This window comes from Erpetoichthys calabaricus, chromosome 4 (assembly GCF_900747795.2).
Source record: "Erpetoichthys calabaricus chromosome 4, fErpCal1.3, whole genome shotgun sequence".
NCBI lineage: Eukaryota > Metazoa > Chordata > Cladistia > Polypteriformes > Polypteridae > Erpetoichthys > Erpetoichthys calabaricus.
In genome coordinates, this window is record NC_041397.2 from 149,999,210 (window position 1) to 150,021,164 (window position 21,955).

The 21,955-nt window shown below is 37.1% G+C and overlaps 2 protein-coding genes across 2 annotated transcripts in view; one reads left to right on the forward strand and one right to left on the reverse strand.

The window, feature by feature from the left end:
• The window catches only part of gbe1b (glucan (1,4-alpha-), branching enzyme 1b), a 1,026,151-nt gene that overhangs the window by 680,054 nt on the left and 324,142 nt on the right, over nucleotides 1–21,955 (reverse strand). Inside the window, exon 5 of the mRNA XM_051926986.1 lies at nucleotides 21,708–21,843. Coding sequence (XP_051782946.1) covers nucleotides 21,708–21,843 — 136 coding nt within the window. The remainder of the gene's footprint in view (nucleotides 1–21,707; nucleotides 21,844–21,955) is intronic.
• Nucleotides 1–21,955, forward strand: part of LOC127527649 (craniofacial development protein 2-like) — a 216,542-nt gene that overhangs the window by 94,096 nt on the left and 100,491 nt on the right. The window lies entirely within an intron of this gene.

Consider the following 21,955-nt stretch of genomic DNA (forward strand, 5'->3'; position numbering starts at 1 on the left):
TTCAAACTAGCTTTATCGGCATGACAATTATCAACATGTTCCAGTACTAACATAAATAAGAACTAAAGATAAAGTAAGAAAGAAGAACACTTCCCCCTTCTCACTTTCTTTGCTCATACATTTCCTTCTCCTTGTACATTTTTTGTGTTCCCTCAAGTGCCACACAGTAATTCTTTGCATACTATAGATATCACAGGATGAGAACAACTGGTCTAGATGTTTTTGTTTTGTTAGCTCCTTGGAGCGTCTGTCGTACTGCAGCTACACTCTTCTGAGGGTACAAATATTTCTTGCTTGCTAGCAAATGTTTTCCACTTCCGATGTCCTGCAGAAGGATTCTCCATGAAGCAGAGAGGTGCTCAAACCTACTGTTGAGGGCTGCACTTATGCAAAAGGGAGTCTGATTCAGAGCAGAAGCATAGCCCAAGCTAAGACCTGATGCAGACGGCAAGGATTTAGGTGCTTACACTCTTTGTCATGTAAGCAGAGGAGTGGATGGGTCCCAAAACTCCACAAATTTTTTTCTGTGGTAACTGATTCCTATAGGCTTGTCCCTCAAGGTTTGTAAAGGTGATCCATGGTCACTATCCAAGGTAACACACCTAACAGTCTGGCACAAACTGTACTAGCAAGACTGCCATCTGATTGTGACTGACACTGCCATTACAAATGGAGAGATGTACGAGTTTGGGCTGCCTTACATAGCAAGGGAAGCCAGCTCTACCAGTTCCACAAACAAATCCTTACTAAAGGAGTTCTACTTTGACTAAGGTGAAGGCCGATGTTAAGTTTGCAGTGAAAGAGTTCAGCTCTGTGGACTGACAGCTTAAGCAGAGTTCCCTTTAAAGAAAAAGAGCACAATTCCACTTTGTCCTACAACAGTGACTGCCTAAAATACCTAACCAAATAAAGGAATCTATTGCTTTTTCTTGGTGCTTTTTCATTTATACTAAATATATATATATTATGCAATTTATTTATTGTATACAGTGGAACCTCGGTTTGCGAGTAACTTGGTTTACGAGTGTTTTGCAAGACGAGCTAAAATTTTTAATAAGTTTTGACTCGATAAACGAGCGAGGTCTTACAATATGATTAGTATGTATACGCTTTGTTTGCTGAGCGTCATGTGATCACAACTGAGCTAATGGTTCTTCTCTCTCGCTGCGGGATTGTGCAGCAGTTTAAGATTGAAATAAGCAATTAAGGTTGGAGAACCTTAACAAACGAGACCACTAAAATGAAGCATTAAAATGTCACTTAAGCAATATGTGCTTCATCAGCAATAATTGAGTTCTCGTTAAGGAACTGGGTTGGAACAAAAACCTGCACATACTGTGGCACTCCAGGACCGACGTTGCTTACCCCTGTCGTAGGAGCCTCCGTGTATTGTGTTTATCTATGTGGTCTCGTCTTTGTTGTTCTGTGGCTGTGTCGTTAGGTAGAAGTCATTTACTGTTAGGAAGCATACACCAACCTATACACACTGACTGGTGGCACAGTGGATTATTCGTTTTGGATCTGTGCCTCTCTTGCATGTAGTGTTTCAGAAACGCGTTGTAGGCGCCTTTGAGCTCTGTGTTGTTGGAGCCGTGACTCCTTTGCGTCCATTGTTTCAGAGGCGCGTTGTAGGCACCTTCGTTCATTTTGTTTATCCATACGGGCTCGTTTTTGTATTTCCGTCACTTGAGGTGTTTCGTTTTGGAGCCGTGACTTCTTCGCTTGTTAAGCGCGTGGTAGGTGCCTCCGTTTATTGTTTGTATCCATGCAGGTCTCGTTTTTGTTTCTCTGTTAAAGAATTACCGTTATGTGATTCAAACATGCCACACAGACTGCTGGCACATACATACTACTGACTCTGGGAGGCCGCTGCGTTTGACTGTGGGTTGTGGTGTTTGGGCGGTGTTTGGGCACCACCTACTGACTCTGGGAAGCCGCTGCGTTTGACTCTGGGGCGCCGCAGCGCACTGCGCATGCGTATCGGTGCATCCGTGCATAAGTTAAAACTGTGGTTTAGTAATATAGATTCATACGAGCGTATACTGTTTACTACAGCATTGTGACTGTGTGTGTGCGTGCGTGCGCTGTGACATGCGAGTCCCCGTCTTGCACCCCAAAACACGAAGCTGAATCTCAGTTCTTTAGCAACACCAGCTTTATTCAGCTTGAAACAGCAACAGCGCAGTTATTTATTGTAGTGGGATCTGCCACTCTCCTATACACAGACACAGCAGTCAGGCAGGGTCGTGGCCAAGTAGTACTGTGCCCTGCGCATTTATAATGTTCCTTGTTCCTTGTATCACCCATCGACGGCAGGCGCTTATAGCATGCCCGCGATCTTTTCGGATTCACTTTTACATCAAACTGCTACAGCGCTAGGAGACTGCAACTGGAATCCCACAAGAGTTTAGAAACTCACTCACACCAGCCATGATTCTTTTCAAAGGTAAAGTGCAGGTAATTTGTTTTATGTATTTTTACTTTATATTTTGTATTAATCATTTTTATATGAATAGTTTTGGGTTGTGGAACGAATCATCTGAGTTTCCATTATTTCTTATGGGGAAATTCACTTTGATATAGGAGTGCTTTGGACTGCGAGCACGTTTCCAGAACGAATTATTCTTGCAAACCAAGGTTCCACTGTATTGTCATTGTTTGCTCTGGCTCCTTGAGCAACACATACTCAGAACTAGCTAAAGGGAAACAATTAAGAATGAGGACTGAACTTGCTGGATGTTTTAAAGTCTTGCTTTCTTTTTAGCAGGTGTCCAGAAAGGTACTTATGGAACACAACTGTGAAAGTAGAATAAATGTACAGTGGAGCCAACTCAGTCTAGAAAGGTCAAGCAATTAGACAGGAAAAACTGCACACTGCAGTACTGTACTGCATATGCCGGAGTATATGAGAATAAATAGTTTTATTAAACACACTAATTTAAGAATGCAAATAAATTACAATAATTGAAATAGTATGCATACTAGAAAGATTTGTTTAAAAAAATACTGTAATGAATGCTATAAAGACTTTTTTTTAATCAGTCACTCATTCTGGTTTTAAAGGTGCATTTCACAGAGCAAATGCTTTTAAGCCACACTAAATCATAAAAGAACAGCAAACCAATTTTAATGTTACACTTTTTTATTCTCTAATGGTATTAAATATGATTTTTTCATGCTAAGTACTTTCATACACTCAATCATTTTAAAAGAGGATTGAAAAAATTATAAGGACATTAGACTAATAGTCAGAAGGATGGCACCATTTACAAAGAGGAAACAGTAACCATCAATAGACATGAGTCTACATGCCTGGGGGAGATCACAAATTCAATCTCTCTTTTAATATCAGCAAAACCAAGCAGTTGGTCATATATTTCTACATTAAATGGGATATCTTATAGATGGTCAGCAGCTTTACATTTCTGGGAGTTAGCATCACTGACAACTGGAAGTGCACACATCTTAGTTATCATCAAGAAGGCTCATCAATACCTTTACTTTCTCAAATGTCTGAGAAAGCCCTAATGTCTTCCTCTATGCTTACCAACCTCTAAAGGTGCACAGTGTACACCATCTGAACTACCTGCATCACATCCTAGTACAGCACTTGTGCAGCTCAGGACATCTAGACACTACAAGATGTTGTTGAGTCAGATCAGTATATTACTTGTGCCCAGACCTCTGTTCAGAACATATCCAGCATATTATTCTCTGTTTCTTATTATCACTAGACATGATGTAGAGCTGTCTTTCATCCTCCTTTGTTCTGAAATTTGGGACAAGGCGATTAGAAATCACACCACTAGATTAAGGGATTGGTCTTACCTACAACTCATAAAGTTTCTCAACAGCCTCTTATACATACAAATGCATGATTGTTTCTTATAAAAAAAATGATCAGCCACAACATTAAAACCACCTAACTATTACTGTGTATGTTCTCCTTGTACTGCCTCTGAAGGTGTCCTATGGTACCTGACACCAAGATGTTCACAGCAGATCCTTTAAGTTCTTTAAGTTGCAAAGTGGGGCCTGCATGTATATGACTTATTTTCCAGCACATCCCACAGATGCCTGATCAGATTGACACCTGGGGAATTTGGAGGCCAAGTGAACACCTTGAACACTTTGCAAATTTCCTCAAACTTTTCCTGAACAATTTTCCCAGGGTGGTAGGGTGCATTATCCTGCTGAGAGAGGCCTCTGCCTTAAGGAAATACCATTGCCTTGAAGGGGAATATGTGGTCTGCAACAATATTAAGGTAGGCGATACATCTCAAAGTAATATCCACATGAATACCAGGAACCAAAGTTTCCCAGCAAAACATTGCCCAGAACATCATACGGCCTCTGCTGACTTGCCTTCTTCCCATAGTGTATTCTGCTGCCATATTTCTCCCTAAGTAAACAACAAGCATGCACCCAGCCATTAACATGATTTAAAAGAAAACATGATTTGCCAGTCCAGGCCAACCTTCTTCCATTGCTACATGGTCCAGTTGTGATGCTCATGTGAACACTGTAGGCACTTTCAGTGGTGAATAGGTCAGCATGGGCACTCTGAAAAGTCTGCCATTTTAATGTTGTGGCTGACTGGTGATTACATATATGATACATGCAAGTAACAATTTCATTGTAATGTATGCATGACAATAAAGTTACATCCATGAATATCAATGCCATCAAAATGATGTTAATGAAGGATTAACATACATGCAGAAAATTGGAAACGCAGGTGTTTAGGTAATCTATTCTTTCTTCCATTTGTATTACAACGTGCTTTACAATGGCAGGTATCTTGCATTTCATGGTTGAACTGAGTAGAAGGCCATTTTGGGAGCATCAGGTACAAGGCTAGAAACAGGAAGCAGTATCAGTCATTTGTAGGACTCACTAAATTAACCTAAGACATACCTGTCAGACTGTGGCCAGATGGATGCAGATATGAACACAAAAATTGTCTACTTTCCAAGAAAGTATTTCTCTAAACTTAAGATTCTTACGTTAGAAGGCCATTGCATGAAAAATGCAAGTTTAATACATTTAATTTTGCAAATTCCAATACAGGGTAACAGGGTCCTGGAGCTTGTCCCAGCACTGAAGAATGTAAGGCATGATCCAATACTTAATGGGACACCAGTCCGTTACAGGGCACACTCAAAACATACACTCATGTCACTGAAGCTCTGGAAGACACTTCTGAAGTATTTCAACAAATTATAGTATGTGAGCAAGAGTTAAACAATAAGAGCAACTAGCTTCAGAAGAAAATTTTTTTATCAGTACTAGGGGGCTTCGCCCCCTGCTCGCTTCGCTCACCAACCCCCGTGTTTGGTTTTCCGGATGCACACTTTTAAGATTTTTTTTTTCTTTGAATTGTTGCTATTTCATTAGTTTCACTTTTATTTCAGAACTTCTGTAAAAACAATATTTGTAATCTTGCGAGTCCCAATATGCTGAATCTTTTTAATGAGATCAGGATAGGTTTTTCTGTTTGGAATTTCAGCACAGACAAAACGATCTACATCATCAGCAGTTAATAATTTTTTTTTTTTTTTTTTTTTTTACAAAGTAAAAAAGTAAGTAGAGTTCTGCATTGGACTCCTGTCTGTAAAGTCGTGCTATTTTCTTCTCACAGTTCCAAAAGTACATGGGGTTACCAAGGTGATACCCCAGCTTTTGTCTAGGTTTTTGTACAAGGGCTAGACAGAACATTTTTGACTCCTGGGGTAAATGTAGCTTTTTAAATAAGCAGACAGATAAATATATATACATTAACAAAGTAACCAATAAATGCATGTGTGGTAAACTCCGTTTTTGAAATTCTCAAGATTCTTTATTTGTCACATGCATAGTTGTATAGTTATACAGGACAACACGCAGTGAAATGCATCCTGATCCGCTTATCAAAAACTGTGCAAAGTTAGAAGAATATCAGTTAGATTAACAAAAAGTCATAGACTGAAAGATAACAGTATAACATAATAAATAAATAAAATTATGTGAATAAAGTAGAATTAAGTGTTAAGGTGCAATAGTGTAGCAAATATTGTATATATATATAAAACCAAAGTTAGACTTGTGCATAGGTAAATGAGGAAGTTTGTTTGTTTGCGCTACTGCGATCTTTACTTTCTTTTTTAATATTTTCTAATTTTCCTAATTTCATATCCTTTAACTTTCTCCACATGTGTATAGAGCCAACGTTTTTTTTTTTTTTTGAGCCTTTCTAATTTCTCTGGTTTCATAATCTCTAACCTGCTCTGCATGTGTTTAGCGCCAACGTTTGTAAACGTCATTATGAAGTTCTACTTTGTCTTTTACTCATTGTGTTTTAATTCTGAGCCGGATTGGACGTGCTTTTTTTTCAATTCCACTTGTTCCGGGCTGATAATTACTGTCTTTAATTTCTGAATTTGCACCTCGATTATTCTTTTTTGCTCTTTTTTCTGTCTAACGCATTTGAGTCTCTTTTCTACTCGCTGCTTTCTTCTTCGCTTAGATGTCGACATTTAATTTATAACGTACTGTCCTTATACGCTTTATATGCGCTGAGAGCCCTGGATCTGTGTGTGCTCAAATCCTTCACAAGACTGAATGTTTTGCTGCCTATTGTCCTATTTGATAAATTGTAAGTAGGGCGTGTCTTTGGTCTCACGGGTCTTTAAAATGTCTTCCGAGAAAATCTTGTATCATAGACTTCTTTTTTGCTTTCCAGGACAGGATTTCTTTTTATAATAGATAGATACAAATAAAATCAGCTATCATTGAGATTTTTATGTTTTGTTTTACCTTTCATGTATTATGCCTTGGGGGCCATTAAAGCACAGTCTATAAAGAATACCAGAACATGTATGCTGTATCACCAAACAAGCATGTGTTCCAATCATACCAAGTGAGTGTTTTCTTATAATATAACTCATTAAACACTATGGTTCATCAGAAGAATTAAACAAACCCACAATATAACAATACAGTAGATTCTGTGATATGTCTAAAAATCAGGTAAGTCTGTAGATTGGTTGATATCTTGTGTACTCTTTAGAGAGTGGCAGATTTAAGAGTAAAGCAATATTTAAAAAAAAAATCTTCCTAATTTTTGTCAAAAATATAATTATAGTTCACTGAATTTTTTTGGAAGAACAGATTCGGAGCTACCTGAAATATTATTCTAAGCAATCATTATCAATTACATTAAACAGTCATCACATGCGAATGTATCAGACAAAAAGTTGTTCCATCATTTACTCTCAGACTTGCATCAAGTCTGCTTAACAACTATTTAACCAGCAAAACCTAAGCTACCCATATTTTATCATCTGAAAGCCTTTTTCATGCTGAAATAAATGAATGCCAAATTACATAAATTAATAAAGATGTCCATGATATATAATGCTCTTAATATGACTGAGTATCTCAAAATGTCTTCCTAAAATTTGCTTGTAGATCATTTCCAAGTTTAGAACTCCTGCAACTAAAGGCTACTGATACTTTACATGCATTCTGATACCTCCTGAATATGTTCACAAATTATTGGGCTACAACATGAACTCTTAAGGTATTTAAATGGAAGTGTTTGGCATAGGTCAAATTCTACAATATTCTAGTTGAAACAAAGCTACTTCAAAATAAGAACAAATTATGAAGAAACAAAATGTACAGGTATTATTAATATAGCACACTTCTAACTAGACAGACAACAAAACAATTTACAGTAAACACAACACAGAATTAAAATATATACACTTAAACACACTTCAGCAACTCATACTTTTCTTTTTTCTTTTTTTTTTAATAAAAGCTGTACAAAGCAGGAGTCAGATCTCAAACACTTTAATTGCTCACAGATGGACTTTATTCAACTAGATTTAATCAACAACTGCTTACAATTAGACCCTAGTTAAATTTGTCATAGCAAATGGGCATGAATAATTAATACAATCAAATTTCTGTTTTATATTTGGAGTTCATGGGAAAAGATCTGTACAGTTTTTCTTTTATCTTGCATGGTGGTATATTTATCTCATCTATACAAAAATAGGTGCGCAGTGTATTCAACCCAACTACAATACTTGTAAGCCCAGCAATAATTGATAAAAAAAAGGAAAAAACACTGAGCTACATAGAATTTCTGGTCTGAAAGGACCTTAAGACAAGTTGAACACCTGATGTGAGAATTCCATAAGCTAAATAACTGTTCTAAGATCTCCCAGGGACACTTTTCCCATAGGGAATATGTTATCTTTAACTGGCTCACCTTTTTATATCTACTGCTAGCTGTAAGTGCTTGCACTAGTACATCTGTCAGCCATGTATTGCTGCATTACAGAACCGAAATGTTGTTAAGGTCTTGTTGCACTGCATTATGTGACTAAGAAAAGCACATGTCACCCCTGTTTTTGTGTTTCCAATATCCTTTTCTATATTCTGAACAATATTTCTTACTTTGCTGATTTTATGTAAAACCAACTGCTTCTTTTATATTAAGTAGAATTGTTTCCTATAATTCAGGCCAACATACAGGTACACTAAGATCCTGGAATGCCTCATCAACTACATGATTTAACGTCCAGCATTTTTACTTGTAATCGTCCAAAAATTTGATGTTGAGATTTTGATGAATCTCAACGTTTTAGACCTCCCTGACTTTCTCGTATAAAAAGTATTGGGAAAGTATTGGAATCCTACAAAAATTCCATTTCAAGATTTTGATGAATCTCGACGTTTTAGACCTCCCTGAGTCCAAAAGGTCCATTTTTGGAATTAAGTCTGTGTGTCTGTCTCTGTGTGTGTGCGTGTGCGTGTGTGTGTCTGTGTGTGTATGTAAACACAATAACTTGAGTACGTTTTCACTTAGGTCAACCAAATTTTGCATACAAGTATTAGGTACAAAACGTAGATTTCTTTCAAGTTTTGGGCTATTTCCGCTAACCAGTCCGATTTATTCAATTTTACTTTTATAATAATTGTTCAAAATATTATTCATTTGATTTGATTTACAGTTGATGGTTCTTTAATGTACCTAATATAAAAATATAATCATTATCTGGTGGTTTACTCCTCAAATATCTATCCCCATATCTGAGTATACGTGAAAGTCTAGGGGAGACCACTCCCGATTTTTTTTTCCAATACAAGTCTGCCATTTCCTTTATTAGCTGCCTACCTCAGCTCTCTTTACCTGATAAGAAACTACTAAAAGTATGGGTCTTTGGTACAAAATTCAGAAAGATGCTTACCACAGAGAACATTCAGTACATGGCAGTCAAATCACTCCTTAACTCTTTTTGCTTGCTCTCAATAGCAATTGAAAATTAGCATGTTATGGAAGCTAATGGTACAGTACCCAATTAGCACAACTGTGGTCACTGTTAAGTATCTGTTTGAATGCAATATTTAGAAGGGGAGTTGAACATTAAAAAGCATTAATCCCACTTACCTGGTGAACATTTAGGGATTTCCTCTAATAATTTAAAAAAGTACACTAGTAGGAACTTCTAATATAGTAGAACTAGACAAAGAGCCCATTTCGACAATGTAAGATGAAACGGACACGAGTGGAATAGTATAATATATAATAAGTATAAGCACCACAAACCTGATATAAGTGTATTGAATGAATGTGTAATTAGGCCTCAAGCTTTAGTCGAAATCGCCTTTCAGGCCTCTAGAGCTTTAATCGAAGTCACCTTTCTCTTTGAATTTTCACGGCCGTAGTCGCCTTTCTCTTTGAATTTTCGCGGCCGAAAATCCGCCGCCTGCCGCGATGTCGGTCTCGTAAGGTTTTTCAGGCAGCTGCGCAGAAGGCGATTGCGCATTCGGCTTCGGACATGCGCAGAAGGCGACGTGCGCAGAAGGCGACTGCGCATTTGGCTTCGGACGGACGTGAGTGAGTGAGGAGACTGGCGAATTATTTATTAAGATGACAGCAGAAAGAAGCAGTAGTTTATGGACATCTTCATTAGTAGCAATTATTTCCCCTCAGTGATTAATAAAATATATCAAATCAAGCCAAAAAAATTGTGATTGGAACAAAACCTGTAGCAAGTAGAATAATCTGAGATTTCTAGTTCAAGGTTTTATTTTTACTCATACAGTACGAAATTGTTCTGTTGCAAAATTCCAAATTGTTGATCAATTCCAAAGGCTGTACTAGCTTTCATAAAAATAAAAACAGCACATTATAATGTTTAATTTATTTCCAGATAAGTTTAGAACATATTTTAAAATACTTCTTCAGAAATTTAAAACTAAATGGTTAATTGGCTCCAGCAGACCCCCATGACCCTGTAGTTAGGATATAGCAGGTTGGATAACGGATGGATTGTTAATTGGTGTACTTCAATGAATGGTTAATTCTACCACAGTAGGCTCTGAAATAGCAAGGAATCTTAAATGCTAACTATCTAATTCTAAAAATAAGCAAAGTTACTAAAGTTGTTAGAGCATTTACTACAAACCTGGCAGTGATCTTCTAGGAAACACCCTTTTTATGTCATTGGCCATAAAATGGCATCAGACTAGAGTGGTAGGCTGCAGCAGTGAGACTCTGCAGTAAATTACACTTAACATAAGAATACAATGTTGGAAAATAAAATCAGACACTAATGTTAAAGAAATTGGTAGAATTTTTTATGATTTTAGTATGCTCCCTTAATTTGCTAAGATTTTTGGAGGAGGGCTTTAAAATAAAACATGTTTTTATACATGAATAATACTAAAAATCACCTAAAATGTATTTACCTTATCACTTTCAAAGGAGCAAATACAGGCCTAAACCACTTCCACAGTAAGTGACATTTACTTAAAAAAAATATAGGGATGTCACAATTATTCCCACTGGTGTGTCAGCGGGACCCATAATTTGGCTCTCAACATAATTATGATGTTCTTACATTTAAAGTAAACTCTTCAAATGAAAGTAAAATCTAAATATGTAGAAGTGATTTGGGAATAGTATATCATTGTTTTACCTGGCTTGTCTGTCAGGGTTGCCATGGCAACAACATAAGCTTGCCAGAGTGGATACGCCTTTCCAGGTCAAATCCTAGTTTGCCCTTGTGAGATTAACAAGATGCACAATATCACAATTGCACATAACTATTTTTATCTATCTCTGTAGGCTGTGTTACACCTTATCACATCTGAAAAACATCTTCAATGTGCCAGTCTTACTTCTTTTCACTCTGTCTTATCTTCTGCCTTCACTACCTCCCTAACAATATGTCGTCGCCTTATCGCAACTTCTGATTCAAGACTCACATGTCTATTGTATGATACCACTTTAGATAGCGTCTAACAGATCATGCTCCTGACATACCAATTAGACCGGTTATTACCTTAAAGCTGCCTGCCCATAAGAACATTGTACCTTTTATGTCTAAAAGGAAAGTTACTGCTGACCCCAAGTCTGACCCTCCCTCAGCCACCCACAAACTGTATTGAGCTTCACTTAACTCTGATCTCAGTGTAGCTCCTTCCAGGGAACAAATGGTATTTAACAGCTCCAACATTCTACTTGCCTTACGGTCCTACCCACACTGACCTCTGGATGGGAACTTTCTAAATGTAGGTTGGGTCCTTTGCTCAGCTACATCCATTTATTCTCCAACTTCCCTGACAAGCCTATACATAGGGCAAATTGGAATTGATTTACTGTTGAAAAACATTATATTCTATCATTCACTGAAAATTACTAAACACCTAAACTGACCTAAACACTTTGAATTTATGAGAGCAAGAAGTTCTCTAAATTTCTACAATAGCTAGTTACTGCATATTTTAAGAAGACCCAGGGGCCTTCCCTGCTATACTAGACTATGTTAATATGGGAGAATAATTAGCTTATAAAATCAGGATAATTTCTGTAACACCATTAAGAAATACATTAGGTTGCACCAATCAATATACTGCACATATGAACAGTATAACATATAACACTCCAAAAATGAATGCAATTATTGTGTGGTTGTGATAAGTAAAGATTTGATGTCATTGAAAAGAAAATCCAAAACATCTGAATAATCTAAAAATAAATAAATATATAAAATGTGTGCTATATTCAGAATTACAAAACAAAACAAACTTGTAACTTGCTATAGTTATGCATACAGTATATTTTATCTGAAATGGAAATATTGCCTAGCCTCTCCCAAATATAAAAATAGGAGATGACACAACAGCTTAAAAGTAACCTTCATATATCAGATTGATACACACACACACACTATATATTGTTACTACAGTGGGTTCTGTGGTGCTCAAAAGACTTCAAACTACTTTTTTATGCTAGCAGTCTCAAACAATTTCAAAGTCAACTCAGGGATAAAAGAAGCTGGTGAAACTTTAATTTATACCAATTCAGCAAATTTGGCAGAGGTTCTTCAGAACAGAGAGCATTCCCTTCAAACAGCCAGAGTTGAGTAAACTTCAATGATGTCTTTTACCTCAGAAGCAGACTCTGGGTTTGTTGGTAGCTGATTTCCATTCTAGCCTGTGGCATTATGAAATAGAGAAGAGTGATAGGCAGAGTACCCTCTATGGACATAACCAAAAGGGGTAAACCAACATCCGACTGTTATCTATTACTTTAAATTATTATATTAGACTGTAGCTCCAAAATTGCTGACACACTATCATTTGGTTTCCAGTCATATCTATTCAAGGAGTAGATGTAGAGGTGGTCCACATTAATAACAGGTTGGACTGGTCTTGTTAAACAGAGGAACTATATAAGAAATGGCAGAGCAGGCTCTTTTTCCTTTAATTTTCTGAAGTGCCATCCTTCATATACTCTACAACTGTAAGAAAATGTGCTATATAAATAAATGTTATTGTTGTACAACTCTGTGATGGCCAGTGAGATTTGCATGCTGTGGTATGCTAGGTTGGTAACATCACTTCAAGACAGGCCCACCAAATCAACAAGTTAATTAAAAGGGCAAGCTCATTTACAGGACACATTCTGGGATCCCTAGAGGTAGAAGCAGAGAGTTAAAGCAAAACTGAGTGCCATTATGAACATATTATGAGCATATTATGTCATTGACACAATAACACTGAATACTTCAACCAACAAATTATTCTGCAAAAGTGTGTCAAGAAATGCTACTGGAGCTCCTTTATACCAACAGCAATACAGCTGCATAATACTTCACTGTGATAGTCAAGTCAGACGTTTTCCTGTTTTTTTAATTTTCTTGCTTTACATTCATTCAGGTGTGTGTTCAGACCATAGTGAGTATTAATATTTATTTATTTACTTCTCTATTTATGCATTTATTTATTTAAAGAGCTACTTTAAAAAGCCAAATTTCCCCCTGGGGAGAAATAAAAGTCCTATCATACCCATGAACTATCATAATCATCATAAGTTAAACATGTGAAAGGCACTATATAAATAAAAATTATTATTATTATTATTATTATTATTGGGCCCTCAAAACCACATGAAGATGTTAGTTGCAGTAGTAAGTTAGCAGACTTGGTCACTACTTTTTTTGAAAGTTTCGTTATCAGAAGCATTTGGGTGTCTGATGAGGGCCCATTGCGTTTCAATTCTCAGCCTCTCTTGATAACCAGGCAAAGTGTTAACCCTCTTTGTCCTACCAAAACCTATCCTGCAACTTTGTCCACCTGCTGAATGAGGCAACTATTATTATCAGGTTCAGCAAGCTGTAACAACCCATTTGCTTTTGTAGCAACACATGCTATGATCCAGGATGGTGTTGAACTGTGAAAAAAATGGAGAGCAAAATATACCATCTTATTCGACAGATTCCATCTTTATTTCCATAAAGCCACTGCAGAGAAATGGTCAGTTAGAAGGGTGAAGTAGAAGCCCCTCAAATAACATAGTGACCAAGTTCCCTATTTGACTTCAAGACACTTGCACTGTAATTGAACAGTTTCTTTTTCTTAGGCAAATTTTTTCGCTTAAATACATGCTGTTCTTCCCCTTCAAAAACTAATCAAAACTGTAGAGGTATCAGTCTATATAATAAATGTATTTCTAAAGTCAGGACTTCTTCTAATAGAATATGAAATTTAATGTAAGAAAATGTTAAATATTACACATAGGGCGTACAATTGGGAGCTTTGAAACCAGAGGTGGGTAGTAACGAGTTACATTTACTCCGTGACATTTACTTGAGTAACTTTTTAAAAAAATTGTACTTCTAAGAGTAGTTTTACTGCACCATACTTTTTACTTTTACTTGAGTACATTTGTGAAGAAGAAACGCTACTCTTGGGCAACACTCAACTCGTTACTTTTTTCCATTTATACATTAGATACGCTATATTTTGCCAAAGAGAAGTCACCAATGGATCTACTGCATGACTGTTTCACCAATCAGACGTAGCAAGAATAATCACATGACTACGTTTCACCAATCAGGCGTAGCAACAATAATCATGACTCCGTTTCACCAATCAGACGTAGCCATGCAGTCACATGACCACACACAAACTTCCTGTGTCTGCAGCCTGTGAGAGACTTTTAGTCATGCAGGGCTCCTGTTCACTGCAAGAACCTTGAGAGCCAACTCCTGCTGAAGCTTAACCATCACTTCACTGAGTGAAGAACAAGCACATTTTAACAAAACATGCACAGACACAGACAGTCAAGGTAAAGTGGGACTTCTTGTACGTGCACAAGCTGCCTTGTTCTAATGTTATTTTCTATCAGCTGTGCTATTTGGAGGGCAAGTGTGTGACGATGCCGGTCCCCTACAGACTCTTTTCTTTTCTCCTTTTCTTTGATTCCCCCTTCTTTTTTTGTGCCGACCTGTACATATACATTCCTGTCTCCATGGGCCTTAATCACACACCAATGAAAGCCAATGAAGCAACAATCGCAACCGCACGTGCAGGTGTGACTCGCTCCAACTAACTCATTAACTCCCCGTGGTCGTGCAATTGCGCCTACAGAGAGCGACACGGCTTTATGGATTTGAAACTGGCCTTTTTTTTTGAAGCTGTGGACCCGCTACACCACAAAGTGAATATACAGTATTATACTGTCAGTGTACAGTATATCTTGTCACTGTAAGTAGTTTGAACTGTTCAAACACACATGTTACCTACTGTAGGTATTGGCTTCAAAAACTTTGTTGTGAAAAACTGAGATTTGGAACTTTGTGTTATTTGTGCATCTTTATTTTGTAAAGATGTTATTTATTTTTACTCATTTTTTATTTTATTATTTGGAAATAGCAGAATTTGCACATTATTTTATATTTTTGTCGGTCTTACTACATTTCTAAAAAATAAATCATTTATTATGATCAAATAGTTACTTAGTACTTGAGTAATCTTTTCACCAAATACTTTTTTACTCTTACTTGAGTAATTCTTTGGATGACTACTTTTTACTTCTACTTCAGTATTATTATTTTGAAATAACACTACACTTGTTTGTTTGAAACATGAAAATATACCTAATAAGACTGAGTCACTTGCTATATTCAGAAAGTACAATGTGCTTAAGCCTTTTAATGCATTAGTGAGGCCTCTTCTGGAATACTGTGTACAGCTTTGGTCTCCACTTTACAAAGACGACAGCAAAGTAGCGAAAGTCCAAAGAAGATCAACTTTGCTGATTGCAGGACTGTGAAGAATAAGCTACGAGGAACAATTTTAGGAGTAAAACCTTTCAAGTTTACACAAGCACAGATTAAGAGGTGATTTGCCTGAAATATTCAAAATTATAAAGGTAATTAGTACAGTGAACCCTATCTGTTATTTTAAACAAAAACATGAGGTGCAAGTAGTTTCAATTTTTTTCTTCATACAGAGAACCATAGATAAATGGGAATATGTAACCAATAGTATGGTAGACAGGTGGGGGACCTTCAAAACCTGACTCAATTTAACTTTAGAAAATTTACATGGCAATCAAAGTGCTGTAAGGCTTTAATATATTTTCACAGTAGTCACTTGAGACTATTATAATTTTTCTGCACTTTTGTCAAATTATTTGAAAGTGCTGTGCGAATTGAAATTGAAAAAATAGCCTTATAAATGGGTATACACCAGCACTTCTTTAGTTTTTGTCATGTGTGTTTTAAATAATCTAGTAACTATCAAATATTTTTTTATTTATAGGGGTACTTTACATTAGCAGTAGATCACAAAATATAAATATCTATGAAAGTCAGTTTCAGACAAACAATGCCTAGAATGCTATAGAATTTGTGGTTAAATCAGTTTTCCCACAGACCATATAGCATTGCCACATGTGGGGTGGGCTTCCCAGTCATTACTGAAGAATACAGTATTGTCTAAGTAAGCACCCGAGTATTCCACATGAGGTTTTAAAATCTAAGTTATCACTCACTAAAATATTACAGGGCTTCCATGAAGCTCAAATGGTAATTTCATGAACCTGTCCAAATCATTTGGGCTTTAAATAATTTAATTTGTTGATGTTAACACCATTGTAGGCCTGATCACCAATAGCAGTTACATCATTATACAGATGCATAGTACTAACATGTACAGTCATATGAAAAAGTTTGGGAACCCTTCTCAGCCTGCATAATAATTTACTCTACTTTCAACAAAAAAAGATAACAGTGGTATGTCTTTCATTTCCTAGGAACATCTGAGTACTGGGGTGTTTTCCGAACAAAGATTTTTAGTGAAGCAGTATTTAGTTGTATGAAATTAAATCAAATCTGAAAAACTGGCTGTGCAAAAATGTGGGTACCCTTGTAATTTTGCTGATTTGAATGCATGTAACTGCTCAATACTGATTACTTGCTTCAAAAGATCTGAAAACAAAGATTGTTCAGTATCATGGTTTAGGGGAAGGCTACAAAAAGCTATCTCAGGGGTTTAAACTGTCAGTTTCAACTGTAAGGAATGTAATCAGGAAATGGAAGGCCACAGGCACAGTTGCTGTTAAACCCAGGTCTGGCAGGCCAAGAAAAATACAGGAGCGGCATATGCACAGGATTGTGAGAATGGTGACAGACAACCCACAGATCACCTCCAAAGACCTGCAAGAACATCTTGCTGGAGATGGTGTATCTGTACATCGTTCAATTCAGAACAATTTGCACAAAGAACATCTGTATGGCAGGGTGATGAGAAAGAAGCCTTGTTGTATGCAAATGCTCATTTAGACAAGCCAGATTCATTTTGGAACAAAGTGCTTTGGACTGATGAGACAAAAATTGAGTTATTTGGTCAAAATAAAAAGCGCTTTGCATGGCGGAAGAAGAACACCGCATTCCAAGAAAAACTCCTGCCACCTACTGTCAAATTTTGTGGAGGTTCCATCATGTTGTGGGTTGCTGTGTGGCTAGTACTGGGACTGGGGCCCTTGTTAAAGTCGAGGGTTATCAACAAATTCTTCAGGATAATGTTCAAGCATCAGTCACAAAGTTCAAGTTATGCAGGGGTTGGATATTCCAATGACCCAAAACACAGTTTGAAATCTACAAAGGCATTCATGCAGAGGGAGAAGTACAATGTTCTGGAATGGCCGTCACAGTCCCCTGACTTGAATATCATCGAAAAATCTATGGGATGATTAGAAGCAGGCTGTCCATGCTCGGCAGCCATCAAATTTAACTGAACTAGAGAGATTTTGTATGGAAGAATGGTCAAAAATACCTCCATTCAGAATCCAGACACTCATCAAAGGCTATAGGAGGTGTCTAGAGGCTGTTATATTTGCAAAAGGAGGCTCAACTAAGTATTGATGTAATATGTCTGTTGGGGTGCCCAAATGTATCACCTGTCTAATTTAGTTATGATGCAAATTGCATATTTTCTGTCAATCCAATAAACAATGTCACTGCTGAAATACTACTGTTTCCATAAGGCATGTAATATTTTAAAAGGAAGTTGCTACTTTGAAAGCTCAGCCAATGATAAAGAAAAATCCACACAATTAAGAGGGGTTCCCAAACTTTTTCATATGACTGTAAATATCTCTCTGTAAATATGAGCAATACCAAGGTGCTAGGTCTTAGACTTCAGAAAGCATCTACATTATCATCAGATATTGAAAGGATTATTGTGGAAAGGGTCAACAACTTTACATTTCTTGGACTCACCATCACTGATGGCCTTAAGAGGATACAAGACATCTCAGCTATTGTAAAGAAGGCTCAACATTATCTCCATAGATATCTAAAACAAAGCCTGGATGTTTCAATCTATACTTGACAACTTCTACTGGTGCACAGTGGAGTCAATCCTCACCAGCTGCGTAACAATATATCATGGTTTGTTAGCCGTTTGACTCAGAACCACAAAACGGTTGTGAAAGTAGCAATGAATATTTTTAATACACAATTACCCCCTGTTCTGCATATATATACCACACACTATCCTAGAAAGGCAAACAGAATTATTTAAGATCTCTACCACTATCAAGAGTCACTTTTCTAATTTCTCCAATCATCAAACAGTGTAGGACCATAAACACTTGCAACACTAGACTCAGGGACAGTTTTTTCCCAAAACAGGTCAATAAATCTACTGTGAGAGTCACATCAGGATGGTACTGAGATGCTCATTCACTGCATTACAGAGTTTGGTACCCTTAAAGGTAGTGTGATGCTTTCCCAACGACAAGCCCTTGGTTACTTAGGACTTAAAAAGTTTCCTGAATGAGATAAATCGGGCATTCAGATCTGGTGACAAAGAGGCTCTGAAGGATGCCCAGCAAGTGCTGGAGAAAAAGCTGAGTGAAGGAAAGGAGGCTTACAAAATTTTCATAGAGAACAAATTTACTCAGAATAACATGAAAGATTTCTAGAAAGTACTGAGCATACTGTAATCACTAGACTCAGGTAATTCAGGGCTTGTATGCTAGAAAATGATATGGACAGAGTCAATATCTCAAACCAATTATTTAATAAATTTTCCCTTCCACTGCTTCCCACCTTCCTCCAATGACCATTCTCCCCACACATCTCTTGTACATCAGCAACTACGACTGGTTCAACTGGAATGATCGGTGATGAGTCCAACTATGACCTTCAGTTTGAGCTATCCATACCTGATGACCAAGTGAGGAAAGTAAAGGAAAAGCCACAGGACCAGATTGAATTAAGTACTAGTTTGTAATGCTTGTGCTGACCAACTTTGTGGTATCCTCTCTCACATGTTCAGTCTGTCATCAAATCTGCAAAAAGAACAGTTGCTGTAGAAAACATCCTTCATTGTTATTGTTCCAAAGGAGACAGATGCCCTGTCGCATAATGACTACAGACCAGTGGCAGTTATATCTCATGTCATAAGAGGCTAGACCTGGACTTATAGGAGTCCTCTTGTGGTAGACCACCCAAACCCAGTGCAGTTTGCCTATCGGACAATGACGAAATGGAGGATGCAATTGTCTATCTATTCCACAAGGCTTACACTCACCTGGACAAAGCTGACAGCACTAGGAGGATTAGCATTTCGATTTATCTAGTGCCTTGAATACCATCCAACAATCCCTGTTGATGGGTAAATTCAGAGATATGCAAGTGGATGAGCCTATGGTGTCCTGGATAATGAACTGTTTGGCAGACCGCAGTTTGTGAGACTGAAGAACTATGTCTATGATATGGGTGTGAAAAACACTTCAGCATGACAAGGAACAGGCTTGTCTCCTTTTCTCTTTACTCTGTACACCTGCAACTATAAATATAAAGCCAGGGCATGTCACTTGCAGATGATTCTACACTTATGGGGTTTATTGATAAGGGGGATGAAAGAGTATAGAAATCAGGTGGAGAACTTTGTTTCTTGGTAAGAAAGAATTGTCTGCAACTTAACGTCAGTATAACCATGGAACTGATTATTGACTTTCGCGACACCAAAAAAAACTCCACCCCCAGTAACAATTCAGGGAGTTCGTATAGAGGTGGTGCATTGCTACAAGTAGTTGGAGGTCCACATCTGTTGTGATGTGAGATTTTACATATAACTTGATAAATGTTTTGTATGTCTTTTATTTCTAATTTGGGCAAAGCAATGTAATTTAGTGTTTACCCCACCACCCCCAGGAATGGGTCTGTTTGAATTTTATGACAGGATTTGGGGGATGTGTGTTTTAAACCAGTTTGGCAAGTGTTTCTTTGCTAAAGTCATTTCTACCCCCGCAAATGGGCTAAGGTGTACTTTAACATATGGTTTGGGGGCAGGTGTTAAGATGTTCTATTTCCCCTATTGGTCTGAAGTATGGCTGTTTGGAATTGGCTTGGTTCAGAGGCCTTTAAGTACTACGACGCCCTATTGGCTGTAGGGGTTGGACAGAACATCTATAAATGTATGTGTTTAACCTCACAATCTCTCTCTTACTAACCAACATCTGAAAGAAGCATTTCTCTTGCTAACCTGTGACGATGAAGAGAACAGCTCAGCAGCCATTTTGAACAGACATGTGGCTGAAAGCTGAGCACCAATGATGCCTTAACTAGAGACATTTAAGTAACTAGAAGACTGTGTGCCACCTGAACTACATATCACCATTTAATCAGGTTGTATGGTTGCCAATATTCAAATGTACTTTGCATGTTGTTATTATTTATGAATATTATCAGTAATACATTATTTTATGTGTAACTTAACTTCTGCTTGTCTTATTACTACATCTATTTGCCTGAGCTTAAAGATATAGAAGGGAAGGTGGGGATAAGTTATATACAATAATACCTTATAAGCAGTGGTAAGTCTGTGATATCTGAGGCATTCTGACAAAGGCTACATATTAATAATATAATAGGGGAAAGTAGAGCAATATATTCCTCTATGAAGACAAAACAACATCAATGACAGGCTGCACTGACATCCTTCACATATCCTACAACTAAGTGATAGACTGTGGATTTTTTTATGCCGTGATGTGCTAATGAAAGTTAGTTATGGGGTGTAATCTCGACCCCTGGACATAGTAGCAAAAGGCCAAATTAAAATAAAAAAGTAAGTACCATTATGAACAATTCTGTACATCCTCTCTAACACTTTAACATAGTAATTTCAGCCAACAAATTACTCAGCAGAATTGCATAAAGGAACGCTACTGGGGTTCCTTTATACTAACAGCAATACCCTGCAAAATGTCTCACTGTGACTGTAAAAGTTGTGTGTGTTCAGACCATTGTGTGCATATATAGTTGAGTTTTCTGTAAAGACACATTTCCTCCAGGAACAAATAAGTTCTATCTTTTTGTTTACTTAACAGCCACTCATACTGAAAATGTCTGATGTTGCTTTTAGTTTATGGTGTTGAGTGCAATGTCTGTTGCACTGTACAACTGTGACCAGTTTAGTAGTAGACATAAGAGAATGTATTTGTTCTATGTTTATATGGCTATATATCTGAACCACTACAGAAAATGACTAAATATGTTTTCTTCTAAAAGCTCCAGCTCTGACAATGTATATGCAGGAAATAAGCAAAGTTATAAGTTATTTTATTTAACTTTATCATCTTTTCTCTTCTCCATCAAATGTAACTCACCTCTTCAAGGGTAGTTTGCACTGTACTGTGTTGGCTAATGAACTTTGTCAACTATCAAAACATTTTTACAATTAAAATCTGAAGAGCTCAACTAGTTTTGTTTACTGGAGTTTGTTCACCAAATTAGCAAAATAATATCTTGCACAGAAAATATGGCATGTTTAAATTTGCTCGCAATAACTATGCAATTATACCTGCTAAAGTTATAAATTCTAAAATATTAAACACCACTTACCAAGATCATGAATTTTAGGGAGTACATTGTGTGTGAAGTTGGTGTAGGAAGCAATTCTTCCTTCTGGGGATGCTATACCCACGTGAGCTTCATAGACTCTCAAACTCTGTGGCTTTTTTGGGCGTGGATGTTTGAACTGTAAAGTATACAGGTAAGAAAAAAAATTATCTTTCATACACTGACTACAGACTATCATTAAAGTTACTCATAATAATATGCAACATTCAAGACAATTTAAATTACATAAC